The following is a 27254-nucleotide window of genomic DNA, read 5'->3' as shown; positions in this document are numbered from 1 at the left end:
CAGACTATGAGACATGAGAGTCGCAGACGTACATCACTGCCAGCCAATACACAGCCCATTCCCATCTTCCATGTGCTAAGGCCATTAACATTCATCTTCTCTGTAGTCAAAGGGTGTGACAACACAGGAAATCACGTCAGGCAAGTAATCCAGAGGACTCTCTAAAAATAAACCTAAAGAAAAAACCCAAATTTCTGTAAAAGTTAGTAGCAGGTAGACAGAATTCCCTTTGCAACAGCAATCGTATCACTGGGGTCATGCAGACCAACAGCAGGCACCGTCAGAGGACAACTTTCAGTTCTGTACCTCACAAAAAAACACACACAGCAATGAAGCAGAAAACAAAATTTAAAAAGAAAACCAAACCACCAGCACAAGTTGATACTGAAGAATGCCGTATTGCACATCTCTTATTCCAGATACAAACAGAAGCTGCACTACTGAGGTTTCTTCCTAATCATTAAGGTGGAATACTGTGGGTATGAGCATTCAGATTTTTACTTTATACAAAAATGTAAGATTATGTATAAATGTCCAAAGCTTACCTGTTCTTCCAACATATCATGCTAGCAGAACTACAAGGATCCTATTGTTCCCTTCAGCTGCAGGGCAAGAATCCAACCCACTCAAGGGATAAGCTGGCTGTCTCCAGGGGAAGCCACACAGACCAGTATGCTGCAGCTTCAAGAGGGACCAATCTTTTGGCTCAGCTGGCACAGAAACAGTAATCCACAGCTTCCTCATGAAAGTAAGTATTTAAGCCTGTAAATTTTCAGCTTATCCAAGGTCAAAGAAACTTATGGAAAAAAAAATTAAATGAGGTCTAGCATTAGAAGACATAGGTGTATTTTCTGCCAAGGTACTGAACCTTTATTTGAATGTTTGTCACAAAACCAAATGCAAGAATCAATTCCAGTTTCAGAATTTTTGTTGTTTGCATCATGTTGGACCTTGGTCACAGGTACAGTGCAACTGTGGTCAGTTAATATCCAGTGTTAAAACCTTTATTTCATGAAGCTTGATTCACTCACAACATTGCATCAGTTTTAGCTTGGTGCAACTCTAGTAGAGTTATTCTCATGTAAAATCAGAGTATTAGCAATAGGAACTGGGCTTATTCTCACCAATCAATGCCTTCAAGACCATTTCTTCCAAGTAAAAGCCAGGCCCATGAGTAAAGCTTCCAGAGTCTTCACAGAATCAAACTCAGGGCTGTAGTTCCTCTCGCTTACTGGCTGTCCACCTGCTCTACTTTCTTTCACTGAGCAAAGTTGACATAGAAAAATGAACTAGTCACATCATTAGAGACTTCACTTTCATCTACCTACACCTCACCCCGATTTCAGACGTCAGCAGTCAGCCACACCAAGAGCAAATGCCCTACAGTCAGCCCACCCTGCTTGTCCCCAGCAATGGAAAACTTCACACAGGCAAACACAAGCAGGTCTGCCGGACATTCATACAGCGGCCTGGCTATGACAGCTGGAACCCCCGCAAAGCCCCAGTAACAGTCACAGTTTGCCTATGCAGCTCAAAGCCAGATGATACAAATTACCAGGACTTATTTCTGAAGAACTGGCTTGTATTAGTCCCTCTTGTCCTTTTCCTTCAACAAATTATCTTAATTGTTTGCCATTTGTATTTTGCCACAAAACTGGGAAAGGCAATAGGTATTATCTATTGCATGCTCATGTTTCTAGCAAAATAAGAGAATCAAAGTCTAACACTAATTTTGTTTGTGAGTACTAGTTAGGGGAAAAAAAAAAATCACACTGCACAGCTTACACTTGGATTTACCTCCCAAGACCCAGGCACACATGCTAAAATATCACTTCTACCATACAAATGAAAGGAACTTAAAAAAGCTTTACACTAGCAACATCCATCCTTCTTCTCTCAAGTCTCCTATACATAAATATTTGTGTTAAAGCTTTGAGAGACAAATACAAACTGTTAACCAAATACAAGTAGGTTTACAAGTAGGTTGGGTTCAGGCGTGTACTGCCAAAGGCCTCCATCCTGCTGTGTAACCCACCGACTCCCATGATTGCTGTTTGTCTCTGCCCAGTCCAGAAAAGGCAGGTTTCTTGCAGTTGCACATGCACACGTACATACACGTTGTTGCATTTATGAGCACCGAGTGTTTAAATTCTCAAATAAAAGGCACTTACAGTAACCTGGTACATAGATGCTTTATTTCTGACATTAATATGGTTGTATTGTATGTGAGATTCTCTTACATAAAAGTTTGTAGTACAACAAAAACTAAGATAAACAAGGCATTTGTTGCACATTATGTCAAACCTTAAAACAAAAATATGGAGTAATATGTATTTAGGTTTCATGCAAGTTTGGCTGCTGCATGTACAATCTACTTATAAACTGAAAGTAATGCAAATGCACACAACATTCAGAAAGTAATAAAAGATGCCTGACATATGAAAGATTAAAACCTTCCCACTAAAGCAACAAAGTAGGAGTTAACTAAACGATCCAACCAATACCAACACAAATTAATACTACTTACCATAAATCTATGCTTAAACTTGGTATAGGCAGTTTTGGTGATACCACTTCTACTGAAATATCCAGATTCTAGGTATTCATTCTCTCTCAATGTCTTATTTCATTTTTTTGTGAATTAAATGCTGTCTCCAGCATTAAATGTTGCTGTTAAATCCATTCGGGTAATGCACACCTAGATCTAGTACTGCCAAGAATTCCAATTGCCTCCTCTCAATTTTCATAGGTGAGGAGTAATCCTGGCATGATGGGTATTTTATGATCCCTTGCTTATATAGGATTGCCCCCCCTTAAAAGTTTGATGTGAATTACAAACTGCTAAAAATGTTTATGCCTACTACTATCATAGCCAGGCAAATATTCAATATCAAAAAGCTCCTAAAAATAAGGATTGTATAAGCTTTGAGATGTTTAAAAAAGTTTAATAACCCATTACCTTCCTTGTGCCCCTCATCACATTAAAATTCTCCATTAATAAATTATTCTCTACCATCTTTGATATTAAAGTGATAGGAATACTTTCCACACCCTGCATAGTACTGGTTGATCTCATAAAGTTAACTAGAGAACCTGACATCATTTTTGTAATTTTACATACAGTGCATATGATGCTCGCTCTTTCCATCTCTCATAGCAGCAAGCCGATTCTGCCACTATCTGTAGCAGCACACCCGGGAGTGGAGAGGAAGAGTGTTTGAATTATAAATAACTAAAACTACAGTGTACAATTCTATTTACCTGTCAGTATTTGTTGATAGCATACCATTATAACTTGCTCAAAATTAACTACATAAAAATCTCTACAACAAAGCAAACCAAAACATTCCTTCAAAAACAAAAACAAAAAAGACATAAGTGCAAATACCTAAAATAGGCAACTAAAGCAACTGTTGTGACCTGTATACCTTTAAATAAGGACAAAGATTTTTCATAAATAAAAGAATGTTCTCTTTGCTCTTCAAACATTAGTAAGTATATAATGGTCAAACTTAAGTGCAGAAACAATTGTTTGGAGATCCAAGGTGCCAAGTTTCTTTTTTTTTTTTAAATATATATATATTTAAAATGCATTAGTTTTCAGTACCTATGCAGGATGAAGTACTCCTGGGTCACACATAGGACCCCACCATTCCTTTCTAAATATATTTAAACAAGGTATGGAAACGGTTGCTGTATAATACAGGTATACCTTGTAATTATTTTGTAGACCAACATGATTTAAGGGTTATAGTGCAATCTTTATGTAGATGTAACATACAGTATAGATTTGTACACTTCACCACTGTAATTCTTCTGCTATTCCATACTTTAAACTTGTCCTTTTTTCATTTTAGCTGTTTTAACAGGAAACAACGTTGGCTTCTAGACAACCTGCATACATATAAATATCTACATTTAAGCTTTAAAATGAAAATAAATTATAAAAACAGACTCCTTTCCAATTTACAAAATTTTCCCTGTTCCTACATACTGTACAATACATTCAACAATCATCTCATTTTGAGATTTATGAAGAAAATACTGATGCTTTACACTAAAACCTAACTCACCCCCCTCTGCCTACTTCTAGTACCATTTGCAAATAAATATATTTAACACTGTAGTTAATTTCATTGTTTTGCAGCATACCAAAAAAATTAGTAGTGCAACTTTCTATCCTTCCTTTATACTCCTTTCCATTGTGTTTCTTTATATACTAGCAAAATGCTACATAAGCAAAAGCACATTCAGTCATGTATGTTGCTCATTTGGAAACCAGTAAGAACCTATAAACCTACTCTATATTGAAAATGCACTAACAGATAAAAAGCAATGCAAGTTAAAAGAATAAATATGAAAAATAGACCTAAAAACTGTATGTTGTCAGTACTGCAATGTATTTTACCATTCTTTATCATATTTTAGGGTGTTACTTGTTTAATATTTAAGAAATTCATTGCAGAACTGTTTGTATTATCCCTTTGTAGAGAATATGAGAGCTTCACGTCTGTTCTTTGTCAGTCAAAAGAAGAAAGGAAGCTTTAAGGTAGCTTTAAGGTTTCCCTTGGCAGACTGTCTCAGAGTAAAGACTTAATTCACAAGTATTGTGCTGGAATCGCCTTCAACATTGTATCAGTTTCAATGGAAAGAGATGGCTGTCAGCTGCAGTGACCATCACAGTATCAGAGCCCTTGAAGTGCCGTTAGTAGCAGTGTATGTGCTCAGATATCTTCTTGCTTGTTCAGTCATGATAAGCTGGTCTTCTGTTTTTCCGTAAACAACTGCTTCCCATTCACAATTTGACTGCATAAAATAAAATTCAGTTAAAAAGATTCTTTTAACTAACTAAATACTTGAGCAATTTTCGTACAACCTTTCAGAGTAATAATAAATTATCAAAGTCTAGCAATACTGTATTTTACTGAAAAGGATTTAGTTCTACAATACAATACCTAAAACCTGTGACAAAGCTCCCTCTCCACCCCTTAATCCAGCTCCCCAGCAGTGCATCTGTGTTACGCTTTAAATTCTAACACACAAAATGAAAAATGCTCTTAAAAAGAGACTAGTTCAATAATTGATACATAAAAGGGAAGTTAATTAAGTCATCTTCTCTTTGGATATCTTCCCCTTTAAATGTGCTAGGTTCAACAGGCAGAAAAATACATTATTGGCAGCTGTCTGGAGACACCAAGGAAGGCAAAATGGTTTGGCAGCTGAAAAAGAATGCTGTGAAGGACTTCACTGAACCAAAGTGGCAGCTGTGGAAAAACAGTCAGATGTTTTGGGAATATATTAGAAATGGCAAAGGAATTAGAAATAAAAATAATGAATGGAAGAATACTTGAGCCACTCCTGCTTCTTCCATGAAGCAAACCCTGCATGTTTACATGATTTATTGAATCTCAAGCTGATTTGTAGCAGCTCTAAATTGGACCTGACACTAGCAGATTGTAGCATAATGACAAATGCAAGGTTCTCTCCCTCCCACATTGAGCTAGATGCACAGAGAAAATTAGCCATTTGAGCTTTTCTATAAATTTAGCAGGAGTCGATTCATGGGAGGGACTTGTGGTTAGAGAGGCCACTAAACTGAGGGAATTCCTCAGAGGAAAGAGCAAAAAGAGAAAGATGGTTCAGTGAGAATATTTGTGAGTATAGTATGACTAAGCTCCCCTTTTAAGTATTAAGGGCATAGTGCTGGGCCAGATGTATTCACCTTTGCTGCAATTCACAGCAGTTAATTCTTTTTCCAGAATATCACAATTAAATGAGGTTTGTTCTTTCTTCTCATAAGAAAGGATCAGAAAGCAATACTGTTGTCTCTGTATTTAAACACACATCATCATTAAAGCAATTAAGTGGGACACGGAAGATCAGGCTCCAGGTGGCCTGCCTTTTTTTTTTTTTTTTTCTTTCTTTTTTTTTAAATACAGAGCTGTAGAGATTCTGAGAAGACACAAAAACTTTATACATTAACTCCCTATGGCGCAAACTGCAACAAGTACCAAGTCAGGTCAAAGAGAATCTCTCCCTAAAACTGGTGGTCAAGACACATGCAGCAGAAAAACTAGGTTCCGCAGTTTCAACAGTATAGAAAATATACAGATTTACAAGAACAGGCATGTTACAGGAAAAAATACTAAACAGAACCTGTGGATGAACTCTGCTTAATGAATCCCACTGGGCTTATTATGAAGTAAGCACCAGCAAAATTTGAGAAACTTAGGTGCTACAGAGGTTTTGTCTGCACCAAGTCAAGTTTTCTTACTGCTAGACTTGGGTACCCAAACCTGTTTTGTAGGTCTACCCTATCCTGATTGGTTTTCCTCACATTTAAATCTTAGAGGCCATTCACTGAAACATCATGGTGGTATTTATAGAACTTATCTATGAATAAACACTTCGTGGACAAATGACCAACTTACAAGAAATAAGGATCATGGAAACACTGACCGACACTAGATCACTGAATTGAACAATTCTAGACATTAGTACAAGACAGAAACCACAATAAAATTCTTTGTTAAGCTGCTAACAAAACTAACAGAATTCTTTGCATCCAGACCTGAAGAGCTTTCTCCATTTTGACATTTTTTGAAGCACATGCATTCAGTTTCTTCTTAATTACTGCATTTGCTTTGTTTGCTGGATTTGTATCCTGTTTTTCTGATGTCAGGTTACATCTGTTGTCATGTATTTCCAACAATGGTATCATTAATAAAGATGTGGTGTATGCATTTTCTGACTATTGACAAAAAAAGAGGGTAGGGAACAGGAATAACAATTAGTATTTAATTTTTTAAAAAAAAAAGGTCTTCAATTGCTGAGATCAAAGAAGCAAAAAAGTAAACAAAGCAAATACTATCAGAAAGACCTAGGAAAGAATATGAAAAGAAAAAAGTAATGAACAGTATATGAGGAACTAGCCTGGTCTATGCTGGGACTCATAGTCAATACTGAGCACAGTAAAACAAGTAGCTGCTAGCATGATTTAGGCATTACTGAGTAGAGAGTTTCTTTCATATAAAGCCACACTACAGCTAATTACATTTTGATAAGAACAAGACTTGATAAAGTGGTAACCACAGAACAGTTTTCAAGAAAAAAAGCTTGTAATTCACTTCTAGTACAATCCTTGTGAAAGTAAGCACAAAGAGACTGGAGTAAAAAAAAATAAGATTACATCAATATCAGGGGGAGGAACTGCTTTAAGAACTGAAATAAGCACTGGATTGATCATTCCAGAAGAGTTTTATAGGCTGATGTTTATGGAAATGAAAATAAATGAATCCAGCTTCACTATAGCAAAGCAGAAGAAAGGTATATGGCAATTTTAGAGAGTGAAATTAGATGAGAGTAACAGTGGCATATGTACTTGTTTGCTTACAAAAACACCCACTAAACTGCATTAAACTACCTGTACATATTTATTCTACCTCAGACCTTACTCCTAACTTACCGTCACATGGACACACAATTTCTACTTAAGGATTGGTGCATTTTTCATTTTTAAATCAGATATTACCACTATCTCTTGCTAAGAGGGAGTGTTCCTGTTGCACCAGCATCCCTTATTAAAATGGAGGAAAAGCATTTTTCTCCCAGTCCACTACCTTTAATATGCCACAACATCATAGTGTATCTTGGGTTTAGCTTTATAACCGGAACGCCAGTGATGCACAATATACCATGTCATAACAAGACATTACTAAGAGAACACCGGGCATTTTGTTTCTGTTTGGAATGGCTGCAGCAATGCTGCTCCTCACAAGACAGGGATGTTCTTGGGGAATTTCCACTAGGTGGCAGAGCACCTAACACCCAGCAGACAGACAACGAGGCTTGGCACAGAGTCTACGAAGCATTTAAGAAGGGAATTTAGAAAACCAACTACAATAATCAGAAAGGGGTATGACTTAAGCACCTGTTCTTTTTAAGGACTTTGGCTCCTACCTCTTGAATATAGCTTTGTACCTGATCAAGAGTCACAGACATTTACTCTTTCAGAATTAAACACATACATACATTAATTTAAGAACTAGATTAGAATAAAGTTTTCCTACAAACTACAAGACTAATCTATTCAACCACTCAACTGGAAAAATATTGGGCTACATTTTAAAGGAATGAGGGACCAAAATGGCCCCATCTCTGAACTCTCAATGCCTTGCTTGTTGAGGCAGAAGCATTCAAATTCCTTCAGGCAGAGGATGCCCACAAACCTCATCTTCTATGTGCTTGGTATTTCTTAAAGTATTCCCCTATTACGTGAAGCAGGAAAAGGAAAAACATGCTGCCTAATGTGCAATTAGGTATCTTCAGAACATGTCAGCTAGAGTGCCAAGCATGCAAAACACAGGGGCAAATGCCATCTCCCCGGTGTATTACAGAGAGCGTCAGTGTGCCATATATGCTTAAGTTCATAGGTAACCAGTATGAAAGCAGCCTCGCTATAACAGCAAATCTGCAAAGCATCCACATTACTTTACCAATCCTGCTCTGAAGGCCTGAAAGGAACAAGTACTTAAAGTAGTATGTCAAACTAAAGATGATTTTCACTTTCTAGATTTATGAATCTCGCCCCAATCCAAACACTTTTAGTTGATAAAGTGAAAGATACTCAGTTCTATATTAATATTGCTGCCAGTGATGCTCTTCAGTAGTTTAATACTTACCTGTACATCTAAACTATTATCTTCTGTAAAGAGCTGGGCACCAACCTCTTCCTTCTCCCATGGATCTAGGACCAGTGATTTTCTGACTTTTTTAGCAGAGTTGTGCTGCAATAAACATTTTGCAGAGAAAAATTGTAAATTTTTATTTAAAAGCAGTTATTTCCAATCTGAAATGATTATTGTAATGTTACCTCCTGCTTGCAGCTTTTATACACAGTGTCATCTTCCTCTTTGAGAAATATATCTGTTCCAGTTTCCTCTTTCAAAACTTCCCTAATGTCTTCCTCCAAGAAGGCAAGTGGTTGTGACTAAGTTAATTAAAATTGGAGGAGAAAATACAGGAAGTCTATTAGTTGCCAGTTTTTACCATATTCTACTTTCAGCTAATGTATGCCAGAAAAGAGATACTGCAAAATATAGCAACAGATAAAAGGATTTAAGCTATTGTAGTTAACAACTGCAGATGAAAATTTCAAGGCCATGCAGATTTTTTAATTCATTTTACTCCACGTTATTTCTAGCCAGATAAAACATATACATGCATACAGTGCCTCAAAAAATGCAAAGTAGCATTGAAGATGACATGCAAACTACTTGTTTGCATCTATTAGCAATGGTTTTCCATAGACAAAAGGGATAATACTTCATATATAGTTATACTAAACACATAAACACATATGTATATATATACACATGCATACAAACATACTCAAAAATTGTGCTATAAAAGTATGACTGTTGTTGGGAAAGGAATTTATATCAATCTTAACACAAATCTTTGAATAAGACATTGATAGTCCTAAGTACAGTACAGAATTTCACAGAAGCCATACAGATGGCTCCTTTGTGTACCAACAGGAGAAGAATTCCCTTAAGCCCTCAAAATTTGATTTTGAACAGGAGGTTAATAGTGGACAGAAACAGGAATGCCAAACCACTCCATTTGCATAGTTAGAGACTGTGAATCTATAGGGTAACACAGATGGTGCCAAGCCCTGTGGCAAAGTCTGAGGTACCTTCTGTGTTCGCAGAAAAGAAGTAGTCAATATATATTGGCTGGAATTTTTTCAGAACTTGAAAAGCATATGTCTACTGAATTCCAAAAGTTATTATGCATTAGCATACCTTAGCTAGGCTAGGAAGAGAGCAAAAATTGAATTCATTTGGAACAAACAAACAAATAAAAAGTAACATTATCCATAGTCAACCAAAAAAAAGGTCTTCTGTGACAGGCAGAAGAACCAGAGGGATCATGAATTGCTATATTAAGATTTTCATGTTTAGGATGAAGAAAATTGTACATTTCACTCAAGTAAGCCCCTAGGAAGGATAAAACACTTCCAAACATCTTCCCATAAAAGAATTCTCAGAATACTAGCATGCTGTGGTAAACATCTAGTTTCAGTTCTAGCACTGTAGAAGAACCAAAACTAGAAAACAACTCAGCTCTTACATCGTTCAGAGGATTCAAAGATAGTGCAATTTTTCAAGTCAAATGTGAAAGTTGCTACAAATTACGAAGTTGTCACATTCATCTGCACCAGTTTGCTCTTACTAGATCATCCAGCTGGAGGACCCACACCCATTCACTCTCTCTCACTTACAATTTCTCTTTTGAAAAAACAGAATTCTACCTTGTAAGAGGTACAGTGTTAGCAAGGCTACACAAGTTTAAAACAACTCACAAATGCAGAACCAATGCATTTAAGATTACTACGGATCAAATGAATATATGTACCAAACACCATTCAAAAAGACAATGCCTCCATACTACACTGAAGGATACTAGTCTAACATACAATATCTGAAAAATACATTCTAGCTGTTCTCCAGTATAAGATGGAATGTCACTGAAACAACAGCATTGTTAGAAAATGCTTTCTGAGACCATGCTGAGGCCTATAATAGCTCAAAAACAAGAGGGCATTTAGACAAAGAAGAAAATAAACAATGTCATCACATACCGTAAGTTTGAGGGGACCATACTTTTTTTCCTGAGCAGCCAAAGCATTTTTAAAAGGAGTTGGCGTCCTTGGTGTTGAACCCAAAAGGGATCTTCTGATTGTGGGAGTTCTAAAACTATTCAAGCATAGAAAAGTGCATGCATTTTAATATTTTACTTTATCAACAGTAATGTAATAAAACGAGTCTAAGAAACATTTTAAAATACCTTAATTTACACAACAGATATCACTACCATGAATCTGAAAGTATTAAGATCACCATAACATTACCCCAGGTATATTAAACTTTAATTGGATTTTGTTCAGTATTTTTAAAAATAAAACATTTTAACTGAGTACAAGTCACTTTCTGTTAAGTTAAAAACAGGAAGCCAATTTGTTTGTACACAAGTACTTAGGTGTCAGGGGTTTTAAAACTCATCCACAGTATGCATACAGGTAGATTAATTTCTCAATGTTTAGAAAAACTTGCTTTTATTTGAGCAACACCACTAGATGTTTAATGTAATAACCCTACCCCACATTTTCTTTTTGATCTTTTGGTGTCATTTCCTTGTGTAGAGGAGTCGTAATAAGAACTTTCTGCCCACAGATTGGAGTCGATGTAAATGCAGGATTTTCAAGGTTAAATTGTTCATTTCCAGAGCAAGTGTTGAAAAACTAAGTGCAAGAGGAAAAAAAAAAAAAAAAACACAAAACCTAAGCAACCTTAAAGGACAACACTTCACCACTGTGCTGAGCAGTAAAAAAAAATTACAGGAATATAGCTGATGGGCTTTTACTGACAAACCCCAATAAACTATTTTTGACTTGTACTCCATGCCATTTGTGATATTTACTGCTGAAACCTTGATTTTCTCCTTAAAATCCCTACTGCTTAATTAGGTCACAGAGACAATAGGTCTCTATCAACAATTATTTGCATGAGAAAGTGTGAGCTGAGACACAAGTTGCTGCCGCCCTGCTGCCCCCCCCGCCCCGTGAGTCTTCAAAATAAAGGAAATAGGTTATTTAACAATTTCTTTTTAATATATCTACTCTTATGCAGATGTTTTAAGACATTTTTGGACATATCTGTTTAGGCTACAGTGTATGACTAGGGAAGAAAGTACTTGTAATTTATAATCCAACCACTGCAGTCTTCATAGTTTAGCCATATTTAAAAATAAACTCACCTGTGATGGAGAAAATGGTAGTGTTTTCACTGGTGTATGCTTTAGTGCAACATTGATGGCATCGTTACACAAGCCATCATTCAGTTCATTAACTGGTGATTGCCCAACACGCAATCTCTTTTTCTTTCTTAGGATAGTAGGCGGAGTGCTGAATTTACTTAAGTTCGGGGTTGCTGGAAAAACTGCTTCTTCCTCGCCACTGATGCTACTGTGTTTTTTGCCATCAAGCACAACGCTGACATTATACTGACACTCAGAAGCCCCTTCATTGTGTTGAATCCGCATTAGTTTTACTGGAGCTGGCTTGACAGGAGATGCAACAGCCTCTGAAAGCTCAAAACTGGTGACATCACTCCATGCTACAGGATCCTATAAGGCAAGATGCAAAACACTCAAACACTAGCAGGCTTATCCAAGATTATTTTGCAATGTCCAAGCCAATCTAACAGCTCTCTACCTCCAAAAGCCATATACTGAATTATTCTCCCTGTATCTTCCACATAATCCTAAAACACTGAATATTTTAAAAAACAATTCTTTTAAAACAGGCAATAAAAGAAATTCCTCAATATGTGTGAAACTACAGACAAGTATAGCATAAGGTAATTTCAAGAGTATTTTATACATATTGCAGAAGTTGATGCTCCTAAATAAACATGTTTTTAGAATAAATACAGACTTACAGATTCAATAAGCTCTAGTGTCTCTGCAAATTCTGGAATGGTTTGTAGAGACGATAACATTGTATTTGCTTCCACGGCCAAATACTTAGGGGGTGAATTCTGCTGAACAGATGTGCCGTGGGTCTCATCCATGCTGTAGAACTCACTTGTTTGTTCCCCAAGGCTATTTAGTGTATTAGACACACAATCTTCCGTGACAAAACTTCCAGACCAACAAGGTAAATTTCCAGCTTGCTAAAAAGTATGAAGAAACATGTTAATCCCATTCAACTTAGAAGTTGAAAAGAGTCTATTAAGTGACCACAGGGAGGAAAAAAATAAGGTAGTATGTGGAAAGACTAAGCATAACTATTAATTTTTGCTTTTTCAAACACTAATTATCTGCATTAATGCAGTTAGTCTTCTCCTTACATTAACACACTCAACATTCTCAGATTGTGTGAGATTTTTATCTTACCTCTCATTCATATCTTACACACGCTTATAACTTAGATAATTATGGGTTGCATTGGAAGCCATCTCTGATGCAAGTTTCCTGTGTTCCTGAACATCAGTATATTACGAAGTCATCTTCACTACAGAACACAGGTACATTTTAAGATTAGAAACTGTTTCTAGAATGTGAATACTTCTTGTTTGATCTGATTTTTTTTAAACACAGATTCTGCATTGAGAACTTACTTAACTTCTAAATGGTTATCCCATTTTAGTACACTGCTTAGTATTCAAGAAACAGATTTTAATTTTCACTGGAAATCTAGAAGCAAAGCAGATTCCACTAGATGAGCAGAATGTCGCACTGTTTCAAGAGAATGCGAGGAATAGCTCCACCACATAAAACTGGAAGTTCACCTGTAATCTAAATTAGTGATCAATACAGTTAGGTGTCTGATGTTGTTCACAGCCCTCTGTTCCTGAGGAAGTAAGTGACTGTCATCTGCAAGTTTCCCCCATTCCACTGAAGTACACGTAAATTTTGTACCGTGCAAATCTATACACTGTTTACCGTGTCCAGCTGTGGATATTAAGTATTGCAAGCACTCACACAGAAGTTTGATAAAAATACAATCTACAAGACATTTTGAAATCAAATAGGGCAAAAGTATGTATTTTTCAGCTTTCTCTGTTGAACAGATGATCGACATTGCTGATCTATAATACTGAAAAGCAGTGATATCAACAAATGTTCTACCTCTTGAAAAGGACTAAAATCCTGGGTCTTAGGAACAATTGCCAAATTGCAGATCACATTTCTGCTGTTTTCATAGTTTAGAAAACTGCATTAAAAATTATTTGCCTCAATTCTAATATATAGACTTTGTTTCACAACCAACAGCCATAGGTTTGATTTTAGAACGACGAGTGAAAAAACACCACACAAACCAAACATCCATTACTAAACTGTTGAGGATTAATCTTAGTAAAGTATATTCAAATATTTACAGAAATTTACAGTCCTTACAGAAGACACTCGTTTTCTTCTGATTTCATTCTCTGCTGACATAAGTAGCAATTCGAGTTCCTTTATTTTCTTTTCTTTATCAGGATCATCATCAATAAATGACTGCTGAAAAATTTAAGAAAGAAGCCATTACTATTTTCCACCTCCACCACAGTAAAGATTCTACATTATAACACAGCTACATTTTTAACAGAAATCCACACATAGCAGGAACAGAGCTGTTCAAGCTGTATCATATTTTGTAATACAGTAGTCACTTGCAAGCAAAACAACTCCAGCAATTACCAGGAGGTGGATCTGATGTTAAAGTGGTATACAAGCTAGTATTTTAACAGGTTTTTAATATGGCCTGTAAACGCTCAGTATGCTATAGCACTTTTTAACCAAAAGTCACTCAGCTCTATCTTCAACAGAAGCAACAACGGTGGCACCTTGGTAGATGTGTTTATGTTTTCATGTGCTTTCTAGAATTTTGAGTTATTTATCCTCACTAAGTGGGCAAGAAAGTGTTTCAAATCAGCATTTGCTGACAGAGTATCTACACAAGCAATCCTATCACTACTGTCAGAAAATTAACTAACTGGTTTGGGATGGTTGGTTTGTTTTTAACCTCCTTAAAACTTTCTATTATTGTTATAAATATAGGTAAGAGAAGATATATGCCATGACTTTCAAAACGAGTTATACTCCCCAGTTTAGGAAGGACTTAAAGGAGCAGAAAGTATCTTATACTTTTCTGTATAGGGCAATCCAGAGTGTCAAATGACATAAAAGGCTTTGTTATGATTTGTATTCTTATACTGAGATCAGGGAAAAAAATGCAACATGAAATAGATGACCTGCACAGGGAAAATTGAGGTTAGGTACAGAGTTCTGCAGAACGCCTCTAACACATCTATTATTTCCCATGTCAAAATAATTTTTTTTACTCATTTCAAATTCACAGAAATTCTTCAAGGAAGTCGTATTTGCAAACCATCCCATCTGTAACACATGAGGAATTTCAGATATAGTTTAAGTGAACCCAAAGGAGAAAAAGGAGATAAATATATCCAAGTACTTTTTTGTTTTAAAGTTGCTCAATACTTCAGTATTTAGAATGCTGCAAAAGAGCATCTTCAACTGACTGACAGAAGTTTATCAGTCAGGAAAAACTAAAAGCTATTGAGAAAAAAAAAGCACGGCCATAAGTGTAAGTCACAGGAAGTTATTTGAATGGAGTCTTTCAGATAGGGTTATATTTACTACATATATAAAGTAGTAAAATCTTGTCTTTATATCTCTAGGTAATACTAACAGGTCATAATTTTAATTTTAATCTAAAGATTTAACTAGCAATGTTTTAAGCCATACTTCTGTCAGAAATAAGCACAACCGTCATGTTTCTGAGATGTAGAAAGGCAACTCCTTTTTTTCCTACCTAGAACTACCAATTAAGCTAGCAAGCCTACTCACAGAGGAACACTTCCATAAATTTAGGTGAATGACAAAGACTTAAAGACATTCTGAAGTTACAGGTTTTTAAACTCTTCATTTTACAGCCTAATACACAATACATTCTCTTCATTTACAATGCCCATTAACAATTTACCTGAACTAAATTGGAAGAGGCTGAAGCATGTTCTAGACAGCTGCCTTCTGGTGAGGCATACTGGTATGCTGGAATCTAAAAAGACATACAGAATTTTACAAACGCTAAAGAAAAGGAGGCTATAAAATTATCTCTAGTTTATTGTACATCAATTATTTATTATGGTTTACAAATCCTAAGTTACCATAATATCACAAAAATACTGAACAGATATTCATTCTTTCAGATTTGTTTCTCACTCCAAACCAAATAAATTATTTGAAACTTGGAAATACTAATTATTCTGGATTTTGAACTTACATGTGTCTGAACAGGTATGTAAAATTGATTCTGAGTGTGCAAGTGTTCCATGGTCAGACAAGGTTGGGGCTGAAGTTTGGATGAACTAGTTCTTTCAGACTTTATAACATCTTGCAAATATCCTTCCTGCTCCACCTTTCTTCGCATTGTTGAATTCCAGTGATTTTTAATTGAATTATCAGTCCTAAAATGAAAGTGTACAACAGTGACTGGTTTCCATACCTCAAAGTTTAATATATGGCATAATTTACAGGGTTTATACAGTAGGTTAATCCAAAGCCATAAATCCAGAAAGCTCCAGCAGCTTGGACTGAAAGTTCTGTTATGAGTGGGATTTTGGCACAATCACTAGAAAGCTACGCTTTTCAAAACGTCCTTCTACTAAACTTCAAGTCTGCAGGAAATTAAAATTAGCAAAAGAGAAAGCTTCTGTTCTGGCGATCATCATGGGTGAGAACCTTTTTTCTTGGATATTTGGAACAACCATGCGTTCTCTGTCACTACATTATTTACCCTCTGCTACAAATTTGCAGAACACGAAGCTAAGGCAACCACCCTCTGTCCCACAGCATTACTGTGGCTAGTGTTTGCCACTGGAACACATCTTTTCTAAAAAAATTACAGCCTGCACTTGCAGCTCTGTGTTTTATGTGCAGCTTCAGGGAAGAACATCCCACTACCTCTTGGTGCCATTGATCTTGTATGGGGAAAACAGGTATGGCAGAAGACCAGTACCCATTATCACTCCCCTTGGAAAGAAAACACCTGGAGTTTGGCAAGCAGGCTGAAATCACTTTTAACACTAGACAAGCGTTAAGGCAAGAGTACAGTATGATTGCACTACAGTCTAAAATACTAGCAATATTATTACTAGCCTTAGAGAGGGATACACAAAATTAAAAATCCTTTAAGCCCCATTCTTCATTTAGGCTCAACTGTAAGAAGTATTCCTCTTCTCCATCCCACTAGTATTAGCCTCTACTAATCTTCTAGGCCTGGGAACCAACCTTTAGCCAAGATAGTGTCATCTTGGATTTATTTGCAACAAATAAGTTAGTGAATTAGGAATGCTTCTGTCCTTAGAAACTCATCTTCTCTCCCTGAAATTCTATTAAGATGTAATCCATTCCCTTCCCATTCCCCCAAAGGACTTCCTGTGATTCATGGACTGTGTACTTAATCAAAACATAAAGTTTTGAAACACACAGTTTAAGGAAGAAATTACTGTAAGGGTGGTGAGGCACTGGAACAAGTTGCCCAGAGAAGCCATGGATGCCTCCCCACCCCCCCGAAATGTTCAAAGCCAGATTGGACAAGCTTTAAGCAACCTGGTCTAGTGGAAGGTGTCCCTGGCCATGGCAGAAGGGTTGGAACTAGATGATCTTTAAGGTCCTCTCCAACCCAAACCATTCTGATTCTATGATCTCTAAGGACTCATTCTCCCAACGTAACAAGTGCTGAAATTCCTTAGGCACAGCTAGACAGTCACCTCCTGAACACACAGACTGAATTCAGAGAGGGACAGCTTAACATTGAGTTTCAATTAACAGTACAAGGTAAAAAATTTATTTCAAACTCTTTATACACTAAAATTTTGTTTTCTACAAGCATGTAAGTTGGCAAACACACTTGAAACAAAGATGAGGAGAACAACGCGTACAATTCATTCTTAACTTAGAGACTACATAGTAACCAAGTAGCTTTGCAATGCATGACTGCTAAGCCCAGAGTTTTGAAGGTTACTAAGATTTTCTTTTTCAAGTGGAAGTGTTCCACAAAATATAAATTAAAAAAAATAATTTCTGGTCTTAAACCAAAGAGAAAGTCACCCCCAAATGCATATTAATGAAGGCACTTTGATATCAAGTCATAGGATGTTAAGGCATTCTTCCACTATTACTTGCAGTTACTCTCTTCAGCTCTACTGCAGTTTTTTCTAAGTGATCAGGAAGATTTTTGAAGGAACCTGCAGAGTATCAGAGGTTTTTTTATTGGGTTTATGGCTTTATAAGAATACATAATCAAATGCAAAAGATCTTTAAAAAGTCAGTATCTATCAGGATAAAGATGTTGTGACGTAAATTTCAACAGATGCTCTCTGACTAACAAATACATTGGAAAGAGTTGTACAATGACCGCTTCCCATATTCCAATATTTAACACAAATAGAGTTGAAAAGCACCTTCCAGGAAGTAGTTTTGCTATTTCAGCCCATCGGTTTCCCAAACGCTTGTGAGCTTCATAGATTATTCTGTCCTCTTCTTCTGTCCATGAAGACTTTTTTACCTCAGGATTGAGATGGTTATGCCATCTCTCTCTGCATTGCTTGCCTATTCTTCCTTTCAGGTGTTTTGCAATTAGAGACCAGCGCTTTGGACCATACTTCTGAACTAATTCAATAACCTGGAACACAGACAAAAGCATGTTGTAATTCCAAGACCTAACATTCCTAATCAAAGACTGAGAACACTGATAAGATGACATTTTAGAAAAGGATTATCAGTCAACTTGGTAAGATACTAGGCCTAAGGATGCAAACAGTGCCTCGGGGTTTTAAAAATTATTTTTCAAGAAATCAAAAAATTGCTTATTAACTCCAAATTCACTGTGTTTAGAATGTAAGTATATACTGATGAAAACATTCATTTGGAAGTTTCCTTTCTGTCACCCATTGCATAAGCTGACATTAGGAAAGACCAAAAAAAAGCTGGTAAGGATGCTTGGTCTGACTTTTTTCAACAACATATATACGAAAAAACCCCCACACTTCTACTCCTAACCTCCATGCCATTTCTACGTGTTTTTACACAGTAGAACCTTTTTCTTAAAAGACTGATGAGAACTGCAAAAAAATAGATAAGGAAGACCATATTCATAAGTTGACAAATACTAGTTTTAAACATCTTAAAACAGTTTTAAACAGTGGGAATAAGCAATTGATGTGAAATACCATATGTGAAAGCTATATATGCACCTCCCTACAGGGCAGTCTAGGTTTTGCAGGCAAAAAGCTGCAGTGTGGATTACCAGGGGTGGAGAAAAGGAGTCTAAAACACCACTGCTATCTTCTTTAACAGTAGAGTATGAAATAATTTCCCTTATTTCCAACCCCTTTAAGTCTGGTGAGTTTGAGGAACAAAAGATGTAAATGAGACCTTCGATCTTTAGTGCTGCAAAGAGATCTCTACTTGGTAAGCTAGAGTAGTTCAGCTAGCAATCTGAGAAAAGGGGAATGAAACACTTGAGCAGACCAGACATTCCATCTACTTAAGAACAGCTGCATTTTTTTTTTCTTCTCACACAGTATAATGTAATGTAATGTAATGTAATGCAATGTAATTATCTATGTCACAAGATGCATCAGCCATCATCTTTGTGGGGATGAAACCTAAGAAAAAGTACACAATCTTAGCAGTCATATGCCAATTTTATTACAGTAAAAGAGTACAGTATCAATTAATTTTTATTACCCTCTGATCTTCTTCTTTAGTCCAGGGACCTTTAATCAGTTCTGGGTTTAGTACCTTCTGCCATCGATGCTGGCACTGAAAATCTGAACGATTCTGAAAGAGTTTTAGAAGACCAGTGTAGCTGTTAAACTCTTGAATACATAAAACTAAATATTAGCTAGCCAGAATTATTAGCTTATTTCAAATTATAACTTATTCAGACCTTTGTTCTAAGTAGAATAGTTAAATTCTCCCTTATTATTTCTTCTTCCATTGCTTATAAAAACTCCTCTCCAGAAAAAACAGCCTTGCATAGGGCTCTAATTACTTCAATGTTCTTACTTGATAATCAAATTCAGAACTTACTCTTCTTTAAAGAAAAACTTAGAATTATTTCTGTCCTCATTACTCCACACCTTCTCTGAACTTTATGTGATTGACATGCTTTTGACATTATCTATAACCTATATAAGGAAAGAAATTTTTAAAGGAAATATTTTTGCTTTCAAATAAAAGAATAAACTTTTTTCCAAGTCTCAAATATATTCTCAGCTCTTTACTACAGTGTTAAGGAAAACAGATTTATATCAAGTTTAGCTAGCACATACTAATTAAACAACATTGCTTTTTCTGCTCAGGACAGATGGTGCTTTTCTGTAGCTTCACTAAGGATCTTTTGAAATATTGTTCCCAGTTATGAAAGAGAAGCTTTCACTTAGCCTCCTAAAAACTGTCTGGAGGAAAGTTTGGGACTCTCAACATTGGTCCAGTCCTTAGCAAAATGCAGATAAGAGCCTGTCCCAGCACAGCATACTAGCACGCCTTTTATAACACTGGGACGCAACGATTTACTCTGTTCAGCACAAACTGCTGGATAGCAAGTACCAATTTCAAGGTTTTGCTGGGCTTGTCTACCAAGTAAAGGTCTTACCACACTAAGATGAAGTTAAATAAGAAGCAGTCTTCAAAGACCAGAAGAAACACCCAAAACACTGTTACATCTAAAATTATATTGATCACAGTACCTTCAAGTTAATTATAAGTAGACACTGGATGATTAAAAGCACACTAGAGTTTGTTATAAAACATCCTCGTTTCCTGGTGGAAATAAGCTGTAAAGACAGACTCAATATAGAACAGCTGTTCCCATTTCTGATGAAAGAAAAATTTTGAAATTGTGGCCTTAGTGTTTTTACCTTCCAGACATTTCTGAAACCAAGACATATCTGGGAGAGAAGAGTAAAACAAATGATGGGATGAAACCATAAAATCATTTCAGGTCTGCCTTAGCTGCAATAAATTGAAAGAGAATACAAGCTGTGCTACCTCTCTTGAGAGTCACCTTTAAGCCATCTTTGCGTTTTCAGGCAGACTAGAGGGAAGGTTTACTTGTGTCCAGCCCAACAGTGAAGTAGGGTTTGAAAACATGGCAGTTTAAATGCCTTTACATGGTAGAACTCAAGATACACTTGGTTTTCCCAGCAAAAGGCCATCAGTAACAACGTAAGTGCTAATTATACCAGCCTCTATTATTTGGCTTTGAAATTTGAACACTGCAATAGGTCGCCCAGAGAGGCTGTGGCATCTCCATCCACGGAGATATTCAAAACCCAACTGGACGCTGTCCTGGGCAGCCTGCTCCAGCTGACCTTGTTTGAGCAGGGGGCTCGGACTAGATGATCTTGAGAGGTTCCTTCCAACATCAACAGTTCTGCAACGGGCAACCTGATCCTTCATACATGTTTCCCATGATAACTGAGGAGCCTTTTTTCAACCTCACTTGGGCCCAGCTGAACAACAGCTTTCTGTTTCTAAAAGCATTTGTTTTCAGCTGGAGAACTTTTTATTAAACTGTTAGATCTGTTAAATGCAACTCCATACTACACCTGCAGATCAGTATCACCAAACACTGTATTTTTAAACAGTTTAATGTAAAAGCTTTTTGATAATATCTCTCCTCTGCCATTCACTCATTTCACTGTATTTTGGAAGGGGATAATGTATATATAAGGAATAGTGATTTGCTTATGCACTCCTTAAGTTTGGAAGCTTTGAGTTCATTCCCTGATATCTGTACTTTGCCACCTGGGAAAAAAAGAAAAATCAGAAGCACCACAGTTGTATAAATATGATGAGAACAATGAAAAGTTACAGCTGTTCAGCATTTAGAATTCAAGTCTATTTTTACCTAGTTACACAGGAATTTCATGTAACCACATCATCCCACTCAATACTATAAAAGCCACAAGGGCAGGGGGATGTAATTTTTTTATTTCTAACATTTGAATATTCAATACCACTTCTAGGTAGTGATTTCAGCCTTAGATTCTAGCCATGTTTTTATAGTAGGTATTTTCTAACATTTAATCATAAGGGAAACAAACATCATCGATTCCAGTTGTAGGTATTTTCTACCAGTGCAACTCACACAGCTGATGAGTCATCTAATGTCTGAGCCAACAGCTCCTTTAAATCATTTCACCTGACCATTGGAACAGAACAAGAAATTTTAGGTGTCAGTAGGAAGCTTCCAAGAAACCCACTACAGTTCTATTTGTAGCAACTGAAGATACTGGGTGGAAAGATTTACTTACGGTAGGGAAGCAGGTATCACTGTAAAAAACCCAAAACACAGCAAAAAGCCCCAAACGCCAAAACAACAAAAAGAACCAAACCTACACCACTCCACCCCCCTTTTCCTAAGGTGTTTAAGAAATTGATCCTGTTCCTTTCAAGCAATTTTTCAGATGCAACCCACTCTAAGTGCTTCAGAAGCAACCTGCAAACTGTAGATGTAACCACCACAAGTGACACAACCAATAGGAAGCTGGAATATATTCCAGAATTGAAACAAATAGCAAGCGTGGACAGAAGGCGCTAATTATTTTTGATTATTTCAGACCATCACTTGACCCCCAGCCTGAGCTGCTAAGATTCTCCAAGGTCCAAGCTAGATCTCAAGTCCAATTTACAAACATCCTTTACAATATTTTTTGTTATATGTTTCCGATTTCTATTTCACCTCATTTCCAAACTAGACATATGACCGAAGTAAATAAATACCAGACGGGAACTTAACTGAAACAGAGATTCAACTTACTTGTAGATGACTAGCAATGAAAGCCCAATCATCTGTACCATTTTGTTCCACCAACTTCTTTAGCCTTTCGTCCTGTTAAGACATAACCTCAACCAATAAATGTTATGTGCTATCCCAATACAATACTGAATAATAACATATTTCATGTGTTACTAATATCATATAGGAATGAAACTAAAGCCAAAAAAAATATTACCTCATCACGTGTCCATTTCACCCTGTTACATATCTTCTTCAAACCTTTTTGCTGTGGTACTTCATAGTCATGATCCACATATTGAAGGTCATCATCTTCCTCACTGCAGAGTACAACAGAAGAGTGAAAAAGATAGAGAGTTTAAAATAACTCTGAATGACTTATTTTTTCTACTTGTAGCTTTTTTCCAATCTGTACATACTGTTCTAAAATGACATACGGAATTTGCATGAACATAAGATCTACCTCCAGCAGTGACCTATATTCACCATGTCAAAGGACCAGAATTAATTTTAATTTCAAGGCCACACACTGGGATATAGACAGATAATTCATTCCAAGTCAAGACTTAAATTTGAAGCGAAAGCTATTGTTTAAGATCATGTTTTTGCAACGCATTTCTGAACCTTTATTTTACACAAATAGGCTTATAAGAAAGTGGTTTGCTAGTCCACAAAATACATTCATGTTCCACCTCCGTAACTCAAACAACAAACACAACAAGGGTGCCAAATAATTTAGCGTCAGCTTGAGATTTTAAGTGGGCTCCTGCCTTGAATGAAAGCGTTGCCTCAACGTTACAGGCATTAGATACAAATCTCTGAAGACAGAAATATGCCAGCAGTAAGTAACTACCGTATCAGTGCTGACCCTGTAAGTTCAGAGTCAGAGGGGCAGGAAGCCATGCAACCTCTGTGACTCCATGTAGATCACACTCCATCTACTGGAGAAATGCATGCTTCACAGCCTTGATAAACAAAGCCTTACAAACGAGCAGCACAGGGAAATGTTTCATGGAAATATCACTTAAACTTGTGTGTCAGTGACTCATGTTAGACAGCGTAAATTCAAACATATGTGGAAACCTAGGCCTAACAACAAGATGAGCCGTTCCTCTGCATTAGTTATAGCACAGACACAAAGAAGGGACTCCCATCCAAATACACAGCTTTAATTAAAAACAGTTTCACACTGCAGTCTTAATTTTTCTCCATTTTATTATCAGCATAAAGCATGATATAAATGTCAAATTCATGTTCAAAACTAAATTTATTAGTTCTGCTGAGCCTTGAAAATTACTTCCATTTTTCAACCAAAGGTCAAAAAAAATCCTTTCCCAGTAATGGAATTAAGTTGTGCTGGTGTCCTAAGATCTGATTAGACAGCAGATCTCTACGTTACTTTCCAGAACATGCAATTCACCCTCACAGCATGCTGATCAACTATTTAAATATATTTGATATTTTCCATTAAGTATATTCTCTGTGGCTAACAGAAATACATGGTCATTCAAGAGCACTACTTACTTGAAAGCATTACTACAGGATAGTATGTATCCAACTCTTGCAGACCCCACGCATTTAACATTGCTCCTACATCCCACACCACATCTGGATTTGCCCTACTTGGCTTCATGGCACAGTAGAAATAGTTAGCAACACGTAAACATATCAAAACTTTGTGGAGCCAGTGAAATACAAAGCAGTATGATTGTCTAAAGGTCAACAGCAAGTTCTTCACAGTACTTACCAAAAATAAGCTGCAAACACAATGACTGTAAGAGTTTTGCATTAAGTGGCTTAGGACTTAAGAAAACAGGATTTAAACTCACAGGTAACTAAGAGTTTTCTCTTCCCCCTCCCACCTCCTTTTTCTTGTCATCTCTTTTCCACAGGTTCGACAAACTTCAAGAGTATATCTCAATATTATAAGGAGCATATCTTGGTATTATAATCCTATTTCATACCAGGCAAACCATACAGTTTACTTATAACCAGAATTTGGCCTTGTCGTTAAGCCCTTTGTCAACACAATCTCCTCACCCACCGCATAGCAAACTAGTTCAAGAACAGAGTTTTCAGTTATGTGAAAAGTTGTGGGGATTTTAAAAAACCAGGAAGGGCTCCACATACATGGCAGTGACGCTGGCAAGAGCACAGGTACTAGACAACATGGGGTCCCCGCTGGCAGCAGCGGTTAAGAACCTGCACCTGGAGTCCTCTGGCATGTCCCACAGCCAAACGGGCACGGCCACCGGCCACCTCCATGCACTTCACGGCTGCGAGGGACAGCTGAGCAGGCACTAACCTCTCTCGCACCTTGATTCCATGTGAATAACCATTTAGTCTTCAGTCTTGTTTAGACTAGTACACCAGTTTATAAATTAAATATACATGAGTGGTTGGGACTACTAACTTAAGTTTTCAATTAAAAATATTTTTGAAACACTTGGGGTTGTTATAGTTCATTTGACAACTCCTTTGCAGTTATGAAACTGTGCTAAAATACTGCACAGAAGTGGAACATGGCCACCAAATAAGCAATCTGGAACAATAAAGTAAGCATTTTAATGAGTTCTGGGCTAGCTGTCTTTGCAATTCTGGGTTGAGAACCATTAAAGGAAAAAAATTAAGCTTCCAAGAGCCAAGAGCAGTTTAACAAAATTAAACTTAATTCCATTTGATGCAAAACAAATATACTTTCTCCTTACTCCACACCTAGATTAACAATCTCGAAATCACCTTTATGTAAACTCATAACTACAGTGATTCAGTTTTGGAGATACCATCACCACACACTGACACAGTATTCCTCCAGGGCTACTGATCTCTAACCAAACGTTCCTCTGCTATCCACAACCAGTTGTATTCTCAATTATGACATCAAAGCACTCCATAGCCGTGAGAGATAATAGAAGCTAAAGCTTTGCAAAGATTAAACTACTGTTTGCAATACCACAAATGAAAGTCTCTTAAACTACAAAATACAGATTAGGAGTAACACGAAACATTCTCTCTCTGAGCTGATTCTTGCAGACAGCCGAGTACAGACAGCTCTAGCAGTTAGTCTCTGCAAGCAAAGCCCCTTAATGAATCTTTGTTCCTTACACAACATGAGACCCAAAGCATTGCTTTCTTGTTTTAGTTGCAGTTTTGCAGAAAAAGAGTATTAATTTATGAACTCTTTTGACATCAGAGGAAAAAAGCAGAAGCAGTTTTAGTATCTGTAACTTTGAAATCAACCCCAATTCCATGAGAAGTATGCAGTCAGGTAAAACCCAGATGCCATAGGTAACTCACAGATTAGCATTACTGACTGAGCATTCCTCCCTTTCTCAATCCTAATCCTTCTTTATCACTTTTCAGAAAGTGATTTTCTATTAATGGCAATAACTATAGCAATAAAACAGTTCTCCAAGACCCACCTTCTGAATACAGAGTACAGACACACCCATTCTCATATCAATAAAACAAAAGATGTATCAAAACCATCTGGGGCTGCTGCTGAAGCTCTTGAGGAAAACATGCCCTCTCAGGAAGATTTTGGGCTAGATTATGACATCCTCAATCACAGAATATACCAAATCAGAGAAAGTAGGTGCACTTAAAATACTGGAAGAATCAGCAGGCCTGAATATAAACTGAACAGCCCCAAACCTTACATCAAGGCTGTGCCAAAGCCACTCAGGAGAAAAGCAAGAAGTATTACTGCAGCAGAAGGAAAGTAACCAGCAGGAAAAGCTACTACGGAGACACCGTGGTCGTTACTGACAGGCTCAGTGACCACAGAAAAGAAAAGCGAGGGAGTTGCCTAGGTAAGCTACAGCAGAGATGAACGCACAGAAGTAACAGCAGCCGCTAAGCGAGAGGGGAGATTTATACCCGAGAGCTGGTGCTCGGAAGCCAGAGGGGCGGCAGATACCTGTGTGGGCGCCGGGCGAAGGAGGAATCGGGGGGCGGAGGGAGAGAGGGAGGTGGGCAGTGACACCCGAGGCCGGGGAGGTGGAAGGAGGCCGAGAGCAGCGCCAGCACAGCTCGGCGCGGGGGGGTGAGGGGCGGCAGGGCCGGGCCGGGGCGGGGCGGCACGGCGGCGGCGGCACCTGGCAGGGATCCCGGGGTGCGGGGGGGTACCTGGGCGCGGGGCGGCGTGGAAGGCAGCGACAGTCCGGGAGGGGGTGGGGGGCAGAAGGCGCAGAGACCCCCGCGCCGGGCCCGGAGCCACACTCACCTGCGCGGTCTCTTCGCCATTCTCGGGGCGCACCATAGGGGGGGCCGCCACGGCAGCGGGGCGCGGCGCGGAGCCCCCCGAGCCCCCGCCCGGGCTCCTTCTCTCACAGCCGGGCGGCGCGGCAGGGCGGGCGGGGGACGGAGAGGGGCACCGGCGGCTCAGGAAGGCTTGAGGCGGGCAGGGTTCCTTCGAGGGCCCCCTCCTCCCCGCAGAGCTTCGCGGTATGCACAGCGCCCCGGCGGCCGCCCTTAGCCCAGGCCCGGCCCGGCCCCCGGCGCCTCAGGCATGGCCCGGCCTGGCCCCTGCCCGCAAGGACGGGGCGCGCAGCGGCCCCTTTCTCGCCCGGCTGTGCCTCCCCCTCTTCTGTCAGAGCTGCCGCGGGCTCCGGCGGCGCCTTCCCGCCCCGGGCTGCTGCCCAGCCCGGCCCGGCCCCGCGCTGCCCGGCCCCGCACAGCCGCCCCGTCCCGCGCTGCCGGCCGGCCCCGCCGCCCGGGCTGCGCCACCGCCGCGCTCGCGGCGGGCTCCGTCGGTGCCGCCGAATCTCGCGCCCAGCCTCCTTCCAGAGCCACCGTTTGAATTGCGCAGGCGGACTGCCGCCCCATTGGCCGCCGCCGCCGCACGCGACCCGGGCGGGGGGCGGGGCCT

General features: G+C 38.4%; 1 protein-coding gene across 2 annotated transcripts; it reads right to left on the bottom strand.

Annotated features, from left to right (window-relative positions):
• Positions 1–3856: 3856 nt before the first annotated feature.
• MYBL1 (MYB proto-oncogene like 1) lies at positions 3857–26791 on the bottom strand. Of its 2 annotated transcripts, XM_074817957.1 has the most exons (16): positions 26610–26791; positions 22602–22704; positions 22406–22477; positions 19327–19419; positions 18039–18259; positions 15857–16040; positions 15557–15631; positions 13966–14070; positions 12504–12737; positions 11821–12189; positions 11163–11305; positions 10646–10760; positions 8873–8989; positions 8682–8786; positions 6572–6751; positions 3857–4806 (listed from the first exon to the last, which is right to left on the bottom strand). In XM_074817957.1, exons 1-16 carry the CDS (start codon positions 26627–26629, stop codon positions 4678–4680), a joined length of 2265 nt encoding a protein of 754 aa, XP_074674058.1. In that variant the 5' UTR covers positions 26630–26791; the 3' UTR covers positions 3857–4677. The 2 variants fall into 2 exon arrangements, with proteins under 2 accessions (XP_074674058.1, XP_074674066.1); XM_074817965.1 differs by lacking the exon at positions 6572–6751.
• Between the last annotated feature and the right edge of the window lie 463 nt (positions 26792–27254).

The sequence above is a fragment of the Strix aluco genome, chromosome 1, assembly GCF_031877795.1.
Source record: "Strix aluco isolate bStrAlu1 chromosome 1, bStrAlu1.hap1, whole genome shotgun sequence".
NCBI classification, from domain to species: Eukaryota; Metazoa; Chordata; class Aves; order Strigiformes; family Strigidae; genus Strix; species Strix aluco.
Note: the sequence above shows the minus strand (reverse complement) of the source record. Positions and strands in the feature narration are given on the sequence as shown.